At 69.2% G+C, this 11,877-nt stretch overlaps 3 protein-coding genes across 3 annotated transcripts; all 3 read left to right on the forward strand.

Annotated features, from left to right (window-relative positions):
• Positions 1–158: 158 nt before the first annotated feature.
• Positions 159–2,788, forward strand: AURANDRAFT_33815 (hypothetical protein; the record flags this gene model as incomplete). Its single annotated transcript, XM_009043432.1, has 4 exons — positions 159–548; positions 760–1,401; positions 1,450–2,207; positions 2,389–2,788. 4 exons carry the CDS (start codon positions 159–161, stop codon positions 2,786–2,788), a joined length of 2,190 nt encoding a protein of 729 aa, XP_009041680.1.
• A 1,424-nt stretch (positions 2,789–4,212) lies between these two features.
• Positions 4,213–4,497, forward strand: AURANDRAFT_16670 (hypothetical protein; the record flags this gene model as incomplete). Its single annotated transcript, XM_009043433.1, has 1 exon — positions 4,213–4,497. A coding segment is annotated over one exon (285 nt), but the record flags the coding sequence as incomplete, so codon positions are not given.
• Positions 4,498–9,955: 5,458 nt separating this feature from the next.
• Positions 9,956–11,227, forward strand: AURANDRAFT_33739 (hypothetical protein; the record flags this gene model as incomplete). The annotated part of the gene is made up of 2 exons (XM_009043434.1): positions 9,956–10,258; positions 10,487–11,227. 2 exons carry the CDS (start codon positions 9,956–9,958, stop codon positions 11,225–11,227), a joined length of 1,044 nt encoding a protein of 347 aa, XP_009041682.1.
• Positions 11,228–11,877: the final 650 nt, after the last annotated feature.

Below are 11,877 nucleotides of genomic sequence, written 5' to 3' on the forward strand. Positions count from 1 at the left end.
GAGCCGCGGTCCGAGAGAGCGTTCGAGGCGTCTCGCCGCGGTCCGAGAGAGCGTTCGAGGCGTCTCGCCGCGGTCCGAGAGAGCGTTCGAGGCGTCTCGCCGCGGTCCGAGAGAGCGTTCGAGGACACACACACACTTAGGTCAACGTCGAGACCGTCATGGACGACTTCTCGCGCTTCGTGCGCCAGTTCAAGCCGCGGCGCGAGCAGGACGCGGACGAGGAGCCCGCGGAGCCCTACTACGTCCGCGCGCTGCGGGCCGCGGCGGCCAACGGCACGGCGCTCGACATCAACTGCCGCCACCTCCACACGCACTCCAAGGACCTGTACACGCAGCTCGTGCGCTACCCGCAGGAGGTCGTGCCGATCATGGACCTCGTCATCACCGAGGAGCTCGAGCGCCTCAAGCTCGAGGCGGCGCTGGACGCGGTCGACGACGAGGGCGACGCCTACGGCCCGCCGCCGCGCGTCCAGGTGCGGCCCTACAATTTGCGCGAGGTCCACGATCTGCGGGACCTCGACCCCGAGAACATCGACCAGCTCGTCGCCGTCGCGGGCAGTGTGGAAACCAAATCTTCAACCCGACTTCAATGTGAGCGTATGCGACAGTTTCGACGCGAGCTCTTCGGCCGTGCTTCGAGAACTCGACGAGAGCGATCGATTCGTCCAAAAATCAGCCGAATCGACTTCGATGTGACCGAGATAGAGAGGTTTGAAGTTTGGTCAGGACCACCCAAACCAGTGGTTGATTTCGGCACAGGTCGCGGGCATGGTCACGCGGACGAGCTCCATCATCCCGGACCTCAAGCAGGCCCACTACCGCTGCGTCGTCTGCGGCGGCGGCGTCGACGCCTTGATCGACCGCGGCACCGTCGACGAGCCGACCAAGTGCGCGCGGTCCGGGTGCTTGGCCAAGGGCGCGATGGAGCTCGTCCACAACCGCTGCGTCTTCACGGACAAGCAGGTCGTGCGCCTCCAGGAGGCGCCCTCGTCCATCCCCGAGGGCGAGACGCCCCACACGACGACGCTCTTCGCCTTCGACGACTTGGTCGACGCGGTGCGGCCCGGCGACCGCGTCGAGATCACGGGCATCTTCCGCGCGATCCCGCGGCGCGTGAACCCGCGCGTGACGACGGTGCAGTGCCTCTTCCGCACCTACGTCGACGCCATCCACTTCCGGAAGAAGGGCGACGAGCGCGACGACATCGTCGACGTCATCAAGACCGAGGACGACACGACGAACTTCGGGTCCGAGAAGACGGAGGCCATCCTCGACTTCGCGCGCGACGGCAAGGCCTACGACAAGCTCGCGGCGTCCCTCGCGCCCTCCATCCACGGTTTGGAGGACGTGAAGCGCGGCGTGCTCTGCATGCTCTTCGGCGGCTGCGCGCGCGCGCGCGAGGTCCGCGGCGCCGCCGGCGCCGCGCCGCGCGACGGCCAGAACCGCAAGGACGGCGCGGGCGGCGTCCCCGGCGCGCGGAGCCGCGGCGACATCAACGTGCTCATGTGCGGCGACCCGGGCACGTCGAAATCGCAGCTCCTGGGCTACGTGCACAAGATCGCGCCGCGCGGCGTCTACACGTCCGGCAAGGGCTCGTCGGCCGTCGGCCTCACGGCGTCGGTGCAGCGCGACCCGGAGACGAAGGAGCTGGTCATGGAGAGCGGCGCCGTCGTCCTCAGCGACCTGGGGGTCTGCTGCATCGACGAGTTCGACAAGATGTCCGACGCGACGCGCGCGGTGCTCCACGAGGCCATGGAGCAGCAGACGATCTCGCTGGCCAAGGCGGGCATCGTCGCGACGCTCAACGCGCGCGCGTCCATCTTCGCGTCCGCGAACCCCGTCGACAGCCGCTACAACCCCAAACTCAGCGTCGTCGAGAACATCCAGCTGCCGCCGACGCTGTTGAGCCGCTTCGACCTCATCTACCTCATCCTCGACCACCCGGACAAGGACAAGGACCGGCGCCTCGCCAAGCACATCGTCGCGCTCTACGCCGAGGACGCGGACGACCGGCCGCGCGCGCACGCCGTCGACGAGCGCTTCGTCCGCGACTACATCTCCTACGCGCGCGCCAAGGTGCACCCGGAGCTCTCCGACGAGGCGCGCGACGAGCTCATCGACGCCTACGTGCGCATGCGCGGCGGCGGCTCGTCGCGGCCGAACCGGGGCCGGTCCATCACCGCGACGCCGCGCCAGCTCGAGGCTGCGTGGAAACCAACCACTGGTTTGGGGGGTCCCGACCAAACTCTAGCTCGGTCACATCGAAGTCGATTCGGCTGATTTTTGGACGAATCGATCGCTCTCGTCGGGTTCTCGAAGCACAGCCGAAGAGCTTGTGTCGAACCGTTCGATTACGCGCACATTGAAGAAGATTTGATGTCCACGCAGGCTCGAGGGCATGATCCGCATCGCCGAGTCGCTCGCGCGCATGCGCCTCGAGACCGTGGTCACGCGCGAGGACGTCCTCGAGGCCGTGCGCCTCATGCAGGTCGCGACGCTCGCCGCGGCGACGGACGCGACGACGGGCCTCATCGACATGGACGCGATCAACACGGGCTCCTCGGCGCTCGACCGCGAGCTCCTCCGGTCCATGTGCGCCGAGCTCCGCGTCCTCGTCGACGGCCACCCGCGGGGCACGCCCGTCGACGTCGGCGCGCTCCGGGACCAGATGGCCGCCCAGTCCGACGCGGAGCTCGACCAGCAGCTCTTCTTCAAGGCGCTCCAGACCCTCGCGGCCGACGACGTCGTCACGATCAACGAGCGCGCGGGCACCGTCATCCGCCGCTGAAAGCCCGCACCAAGGCGGGCGAGGGGGAGGCGTAACGCGCGTGTCCAGCTATTGCCGCGGGCATCCTACCGCAGGGCGGTAGTGCGTCTGTAGCCTGAGTCGACTCGGAGGAGTTCATAACCGCACGCGGCACATTAACACCGGTCGACTAGACGGTCGACGACATGACAATTTCGGCACAACGGCCCGCGCGCGGGGCGGGGGGCGCGGCGGCTGGGCGGCGCGTCCGCCTTGGGGCCTTTAAAATGGCTCGGTCATCGCGCCGACGACGCCGAGGGCGCGTTCGCGTTCGACGGCACGATCTGCGAACGGGGGGTTTCGCCGCGGGACCGCGGCGCGGGACGCGGCGCGACGCGCGTCGATGAGGTCGATCTGGACCCAGGCGCAGACTTTGTTGTCCGGCGCGATGACGTGGCCGTAGTAGTCTGCGGGCGCGCGCGGGTCGCGTCGTCGCGCGACCCGCGGAAATATCTTTCGCTCCCGACGGACGCCGCGCGACGCGCTCTCCCAGTTATCGAAGGCGCCGCCGCACGCCTGCGTCGGGAGGGCGCCTCGGCGGACGTGCGCGCCAGCCGCCGCGGCCGCGGGCGGCGGCGGGCGCCCGGTGTCGCGCGCGGCGGACCCGGCGCCGCGAGGCCCGCGGCGGCCCGCGGCGGCCGCGCGGCCGCCGGCGCGCGCCGCCGGGGCGCGCCGACGCATCGAGGACGCCGGCGGGACGCGCGGGGCACTCGAGCTGCCCGGACGGCAGCGTTACGGGCGGCAGCGACGCGCGTGTCACGCGCGGGCTCACGATCTTGGCCGAGCTCTCGACGATCACCGGCGGCGTCGGGGCCTGTCGAGCGATTGCTACGACGAGTTCTGGCGATGAACGGTGCGCACCGTGTTCGAGCCCACCACGTTCGTCGCCTCCATCCCGAGCGAGCCCAAGCCTGCGCTACGAGCGCATGCTTGACGCCGATCAATCGAGACAGGCGTCGGAGAGCCAGCTTCAGCAAGCCTTCAACCAAACTGTCGACGCGCGGCCTTTGTGGTGCCAGGGCGTCGGCCGCGGCGCGAAAGTGACGTCGTTCGCACAGCGACGTACGCCGCCGCGGTGCGCTGAAGAGTGGCGTCCATCGCCGCCGCGGCGCGACGCGCGGCGCGCGCGATGTGGTACGCGAAGAAACTTCGAAGCGACGCGCTGGACGCGTCCCGTCGTGTTGGCGACTTGTAACGGAGAAGTGCGACACGCGCTGCGCCGGGCGGCGGCGACGCCGGCGCGCGCCGGCCACCTCCAGTTCGCCGGGGTCGATTTCAAAGTCCGGGAGAGCACCTCGACGAGAGCCGCCGGCCGCGCTCGCGCCGACACGCCAATGGAGAACGCCCCGCCCGGCACGGAGGTCGTCCTCGAGACGCCGCCCGTCGCCGCCGCCGCGGCGACCGTCGACTTCGAGCCGCCGGCGGCGTGCATCAACCGCATCGTCAAGGCGGCCCTGCCCGACAGCACGCAGGTGACGCGCGAGGCGAAGACGGCCTTCGCCAAGGCCGCGGGCATCTTCATCATCTACCTGACGACCTGCGCCAACGACGTCTGCAAGGACAAGAAGCGCCAGACCGTGTCCGCGGCCGACGTGCTCCAGGCGTTCGCGGAGTTGGAGCTCGAGGAGATGAAGGACACGCTCCAGGACTTCCTGGCCCACTTCCGCCAGGCCGAGGGCACGAAGCGCAAGGACAAGGGCGACGCGGCGCCGCCGAAGAAGGCGCCCAAGCTCGAGGCCGGCGCGCCCGCGGCGATCGCCCAGGGCGGCGCCGCCGCCGCCGCCGCGCCGCCCGCGGCCGACGCGGGCGCCGACGACGACGCCGAGGCGCCGGACGACGACGACGAGGAGCAGGAGGAGCTCGTCGACGAGGAGGAGATCCGCGAGATGGAGCTGATGAGCGGCGTCAACCACTCGGACGACGACGAGGAGGACGACGACGACGACGGGCCCGAGTAGGGGGTGTGGTAAGAGCGCGCTCCTCTCGATTTCGCGGGCGAGCAGCGAGTCCCCTCGTAGGGGGGCTGTAGGGGTGTGGAGCTCTGCCCTTCCTCGCCCGGAGAGGAGTTCGGTGCTCCTTCCTCCGAGTCGACAGACGGAGTTCCCGCGTGCCCGGGTCCCGGCTCGCCGAGACGCCGCGCGTCGCAGAGCCGCGCCGAGGCGAAGACGACACGCGTGCCTGGGGAGGGAGGTCGTGGCGCCTCGTCCGTCGCACCTTTGGAGGCGCGTCGAAGAACTGCAAGCCGACAGCATGTTGCTTTGTTGCAGCGTTCACCGGTTGCCAGCAACAAGCGATAGAAGCGCCGAAGCGCCGTCGCAGGCAAGCCAACGACGACGATGGCCGACGAGCAGGAGGTGCGCGTGCGGTTCACGACGCGGCAGGCGGCGATCGCCTGCGGCGACGCCGTGCTCGGGCTGCCGAGCTCCGCGGAGCCGGCGCAGCTGTGCGACGTCGTCAACAAGCTACTGTCGCGGAGCGGGTCGCGCGCGCTGGCGCTCGAGTTCCTCTGGGCCGGCAAGCTCGTGCAGACCTCGCTCCTGAAGCACGCGGCGCTCCACGGCGCGTCCCTCGAGAAGGTCGCGGACATCGAGTACTTCGTGTCGGTGCCCGCGCCGAGCTACGGCGGCGCCGCGCCGACGGAGAACGACGAGTGGCTCGCGGCGCTCTGCGCGGCGCCCGGCGGCGGCGTGCTCGCGGGGAGCTACGGCGGCGGCGTCTACGGCGAAAACGGCGCGACGCTCGCGGAGAACGCGCACGACGGCGCGGTGACGTGCGTCGCCGCGGCGGGCGGCCTCGTCGCGACGGGCGGCAAGGACGCGGCCGTGCGGTGCTGGCGGGCGAGCGCGGCGGGGCCCCTCGCGCCCTGCTTCGCGGGCGACGCCCACGGCCACGCCGTGGACAGCGTCTGCGTCGCCGGCGATGTGGTCGCGTCGGGCGACTGGGGCGGCATGGTCTTCCTCCGTGTGGATCAAATCTTCAACCCGACGTCAATGTGCGCGTAATCGAACGGTTTGGACCAGACTCTTTCGCTGTGCTTCGAGAACTCGACGAGAGCAATCGATTCGTCCAAAAATCAGCCGAATCGACTTCGATGTGACCGAGCTAGAGATTTCTGAAGTTTGGCCCCGACGTCCCAGCTCACTGGTTGATTTCCACACAGGTCTTCCTCTGGCGGCCCGGCGCCTCCGGCGACGAGCCGGCGCCGAAGCGGGCGCGCACGGACGCGGCGGCCGCCGCGGGCCCCGTGCTCACGCACAAGGCCCACGCGCAGTGCGTCTCGGGCCTCGCGCACGCCGCGGGCCGGCTCTGGAGTGTGGGCTGGGACCGCGCGGCCAAGGTCTTCGACCTCGCGACGCTCGACCCGGTCCACAGCGCCAACGCCTCCGTCGCCCTCACCTGCGTCGCGCACGCCGAGGCGCTCGGCGTCGCGGCCGCGGGCGCGCACGACGGCTCCGTGCGATTGTACGACGCGCGGTGCGCGCCCGCGGCGGCCATGGCCCGCGTCCTCCGCAACCACAAGCACCAGGCCGTCGGCGCCGTCGCCTGGAGCCCGGCCGGCGACCACCGCCTCGCGTCCTGCGCCCAGGACGGCCGCGTGAACGTCTGGGACGTCCGCGGCGACGCGCCGCTCGCCGCGCTCGACGCGCCGGACCTGTCCAAGTGCCTCGGGCTCGCCTGGACCGAGGCGGGCCTCTTCGTCGGCGGCGACGACCCGCGCGTCCACAAGTTTAACGTGTAAAGTGGGCGCCGCGCTCCGCCTGCTGTTGTTGTTGTTGTTGTAAGAGCTTGTTCCGGAGCTCCGACGCGATCCAGTGGACGGCTCGCGGCACTGCACTTGCACTGCACGAGCTGCGTGAGAGCATGGGCACCTTCTCGCTCGCGGCCCTCTCCGAGTTCCTGGACGCGGACTCGGCGTCGTCGGCGCTCGCGGCGACCATCACCCCGCGCGTGCTCGGCGACAACAGCAACAACAACGCGAGCGGCGCGCTCGCCGTCTTCTACGCCAATTGCCAGGGCTCGGGCCTCGCCTACTGGCTGCGGCGGTCGCCGCGGTTTCGCAGTGCGTACCCGCGCGTGCGCTGCGTCGCGGTGCACGACCTCGTGGACCGGCGCGAAGAGGACTTCTCGGAGGAGCAGGCGGCGTGGCTCGGGAGCTGCGCGCTCCTCGTGTACCAGCCGATCCGCGAGGCGCACGGGCCGTTCGCGACGACGGCGCGCGGCGTCCTCGGGCGCCTGCGGCCCGGCACGCGCACGCTGAGCTTCGCCTACCTCTACCACGAGGCCTACTTCCCGCTGTTTCCCGAGCGCGACTTCGTCAACGCGAGGGGCGCCGACGCGTTGTGGCGCTTCGTGGAGCGGAGGGCCGCCGAGGACTGGCGGCAGCCGCTGGCCGCGATCGTCGCGGCCGTGCGGCGCGACCTCGCGGCGGGGGCGCTCGACGGCGCCGACTTCTTCGACCTCGCGGCGCGGACCGCGGACACGCTCGCGCAGCTCCGCGCGCGCGAGCGGTCGCTCGACGTGCGCTGCGCGGACTACGTCGAGGCGCACCCGGAGGAGCCGCTGTTCCTGACGCAGAACCACCCGGCGTCGCTGCTTCTCTATCATTGCGCCAACGAGGCGCTCGGCGCCCTCGGGCTGCCGCGCCTCGCGGAGGCGGACCGCGCGGCCGCGGAGGCGGACGCGAACGCCGCGGGCATCCCGGGCCGCGTCTGGCCTTCGAGCGCCTTCGAGCGCCGCTTCCGGGGCCTCGACGACCCGCCGGTGGCCGTGCCCGCCTTCTACCTCGAACTCTACGACCGCGTCTGCGTGCGGAGGCTCGCCGCGGTGGACGGGGGCGTCGCGGAGTGCTACGGGTAGTGCGCGTGTTAAAGCACCCTCTAGCCCGGACACGACGGCCTCGCGGCCCTTCGGCGCGTCGTCGTCCGTGGACCACTGGGCGCAGTTGATGCCCGTCTCCAGCGTCGTCGAAGCCGCGCCGAAGGACGCGCTTCTCGGACTCGAGAACGAACAGATCCCGGCGTGGTGCCGAAGTCGCAGCGGTTCAGCCGTGGCTTCCACCCGAGGCACGGGTTCTCGAAGCAGTCCACGCCCGTCGCGCACCTCAGGAGCTTCGGCGCGGGCGTCGCGGAAACGACGGCGTTTTCCCGAGACGACGCGCCGCGAGACGAGAGATCGTGGCGTCCGTAATGAGCCTGCGCCGGCTCAGGCGTTGGTCTGCATCTGGTGTAGGCTCTGTGAACGTCTCGGCGAACTTCGTGGACTTTCAGCGCCAAACGCTGGCCCGCGCGCTCTCCCGTGCTCCAAATCGTGGGCGTCGCGCGACTGAATTGCTCAAATGACGCCGTCAGCTGGCGCAGTAAGTCGCAGGACATCATGAGGGTGTTGTGGCCCGTTTTTCGTGGCGCACGGGCTGCGCATGCCGGCTCCACAGCGCTGAAGAGAGCCTTTGGTGGACGCCCATCGTCGAGGATCAAAAATAAACAAAAAAAAAAATCGCCATTGGGGCCGTCGGGGTCAAACCCCCAAAAACACCACCACCATCGTCCGGAGGTGTAGGAGAGGTGTGGGGGATTCAAAAAAAAGACTGCCCAGTACCAGGATCGAACTGGTGACCTTTCGCTGACTTACAAGTCTAGCTTTCGCATTATGAGACGAACGCTCTAACCAACTGAGCCAACCGGGCTGGGGGCGAACCGACGATCTGCGACTCCCTGCCAGAGATCGCTGATTTCGGTTTTATTTGCTTGTGACGACCCTTGCAAAGTAATAGGCCTATGAATTCATGAGAGAGGACAAAGAAAAAATAAGCGTAAGCGTTCCCCCTGGCCGCGCCCGGAACGCGGCGCAAACATAGCGCCGTGGCGCTCAGGCTGAACTTCAGGTTGAACTCAAGAAAATCGTGCTCGCTGCCCCGTTTTTCTGTTGGGATCTTTTCGCCTCCCTAGAGCACCGCCTTCTCGCGCGCCCGCACCGCTCGCTGTTGGTTTGGCCATCCTAGGAGGCCTGCCTTAAGTGCCGGAAGGGCGCTCGAAGGCCGCGTGCGGGGCGCCCGGGGCGACTGTCGAACAAGGCCAGTGGGACTGTGGCAATCGAGTGCTGCGGCTGGTGCGGCGCCCACAACTGCGCCCTCGTGCGCGCGCGCGCGCGGCCAACTACCCACACTATTCACTACACACTCGTCTCCAAGCCACCAACGACGCGTAAAACAAACGCGAGCCCGCCTCGAGAGGCCACAGCTGCGCCGCCGGTGCCTCGTTGCGCGCGCGCCGCTGCCGCGGCACGAGGCGCCTGACAAACACACGCACCCAGAAAACCGCCTAAACGAACGATGGCCGCCTCGTCGCCGTACGCGCTCGGCATCCTCAACCTCTTCTTCCTGCTCGTCGGCATCGTCGTGCTCACCGTCGTCAACGTCTACGTGCTCGTCAAGTGGCAGCACCCCGAGGACAAGAACCAGTGGGTCTCGGCCAAGGCGGCCGTCGTGCTGGGCATGCTCGTCACGGAGCTCGTCATCGTCGGCCTGCCGCTCGACGTCGCGAACAACGGCGGCGCGCGCGACTGCTCCTACGACTGGGGCGACACGGCGGAGTGCGGCGGGCTGGACATGCGCGCCTACTGGCTGAGCGTCTTCGGCCTGGCCATCGCCTGGGTCTGGGTCGTCATCCCGACGTACGTCTTCGCGTACGAGGCGCACGACGAGCTCGGCGAGCACACGACGGGCGACACGTTCAAGGCGGCCGCCTGCAGCGAGCTCGGGCTCCTCGTCGTCTTCCTCATCGTCGTCATCCCCATGTACTTCATCATCAACGAGGTGAAGCTGCCGGTCTTTGACAGCGTCGCGAAAACGTCGCTTCGAATCTCGAGAGACGTCGCCCGCCGCGCCGCGCGCGGCGGGGAACTACTTCGACAGCTCGGCGGCGGCTCGGCGGCGACGGCGCGAGCCATCGTTTCGGCGGCGCGAGCGCTTGTTTCGAAATGCCAAAACATCACTTCAAATCTCGCGCGTCGCGAGGTCGTCCGCCGCGCCGCGCGCCAAAAAGAATTCTCCAGCAACAGCTCGCGGCGTAGGTCGACGCGTTCGCGGGCACGACGCTCGGCGCGGCCGTCGGGACGTTCGACGCGGCGCAGGGCCTGAACAGCTTCGAGTTCATGGGCGACCTGGCGTCGACGGACCGGGTCTTCAGCTCGAGGTCCTCGGACACGATCGTCTTCGGCGTGAACTTCCTCGACTACCTCGCGGCGTTCTTCAGCTGGGTCGGCTGGTTCCTCTTCGTGCTCTGGGGCGGCATCGGCCTCGCCTGCCTGCCCATCGACCTGATCCTGGCCTACGTCTACCGGCCCGTGCCCATGGACGCGCGCGAGATCGCCGAGTACAAGCTCCAGATCCAGAAGCGCGTCGCGGAGCTCATCGACGTCGGCGGCCAGCTCCAGGGCGAGCGCGCGCGCCGCGGGGTCCCGCCGCGGTCGCTCGCGGGCGCGCGATCGCTCCGGGGAGCGCACGTGGCAACGCGCCGAGAGATGATCGCTCGTCCGAACATATTTTGACGTCCGATCGCTCCGGGGAGCGCACGTGGAACCATTTAGAGAGACGATCGCGCGTCCACGCATATTTCACCCGGCGTCCGCTCGCAGTCCTCGTTCCTCGACGGCGCGAAGCAGGGCTGGTGGGCGACGCGGAAGCAGAACGCGCGGGACCAGGTCAAGGTGAACAAGTTCGCGCAGATGGTCTTCATCCTGGAGACGGAGGTCGAGGAGCTCGAGATCATCTCGGGCCGCGCGAAGGACTACGAGCCGCTCGTCTACGTCGGCTACCTGTTGCTCGGCGTCGTCGCGGCGGTCCACAGCCTGCTCTGGGTCGTCCACATCATCGTCTACATGCTCGTGGACCCGGCGCCGACGCCCTTCCTCAACGACTACCTCATCCAGTTCTCGAGCTGGTACCCGCTCTTCGGCTCGCTCGCGTGCGCGCTCTTCACGTTCTACCTGCTCTGCGCGACGATGAAGGGCTGCCTCAAGTTCGGGACGCGCTTCTTCCTCATCAAGCTCCACCCGATGAAGTACAACGGCACGTACCTGAACTCGTTCCTCTTCAACGTCGGCCTCTTCGGCATCTGCGCCTTCCCCGTCGTCCAGTTCTGCACCGCGGCCTTCGCGGACTACGCGCGCTTCTCCGACGCGGCGACGCGCTTCATCGTCGTCAAGCACCTCGTCTTCTTCAAATCCTTCTACGACACCATGGCCTTCGAGTACGCGCTCATGTCCGTGCTCGGTCTCGCGCTCGTCTGGCTCTTCATCGCGCCCCACGACGTCCCCGCGTCCACGTCCAAGCTCAAGGCGTCCCTGGGCAAGGCGAAGCCGCGGGCGACGTCCGACGTCTTCGGGGCCTCGTCCTCGAAGTACACGGCGCACAACGTCCTCTAGGACGCGCTTTTGTAACTGCCAGACACGCCTAGAGCGCCTGCGTCCCGCCGAATGCCCCCTCCTTGAGACACGCTTAGAGCGTCTGCGTCCCGCCGAATGCCCCCTCCTTGAGACACGTTTAGAGCGTCTGCGTCCCGCCGAATGCCCCCTCCTTGATGGGCTCCGCCTAGACGACGCCGGCGTAGCGGCCGCCGTCGAGGGGCGCGAGTCCCGCGCCGCTCCCCGCCTGGACGATGCCGGCGTAGCTCCGCCCTTTTTTTATGCACACATCTTCTTCTTACGGCCTACCACGCGATGTCGACCCCGGTCCCGCGGGCTCGCCGGCGGAGCTCCGCGAGGCCCTCGTCGCCGAGGAGCGCGGCGCCGGCGGCGACGGCCCCGACCGCGGCGAGGACGAAGCGCCGGCAGCGCCGGAGGAGCCCCCAGAGCCGCCGCGCGGCCGCGAGGGGCCCCGCGCCGCCGAAGACCGCGGCGACCGCCGCGGGCACGGCGAACTCGCGGACCGCCGCGCGGAGCAGCGACCGCGGCTTCGGCGGCGCGATCGCGCGGCGCGGCGCGTCGCCCTCGGCGAGGGCCGCGCGCACGGCGCCGAGCTCCCACGCGAGCTCGTCGGCCCGCGTCGCCCAGGTCGCGCCGGCCTCGGCGCGGAA

This window comes from Aureococcus anophagefferens, assembly GCF_000186865.1.
Source record: "Aureococcus anophagefferens unplaced genomic scaffold AURANscaffold_54, whole genome shotgun sequence".
NCBI lineage: Eukaryota > Pelagophyceae > Pelagomonadales > Pelagomonadaceae > Aureococcus > Aureococcus anophagefferens.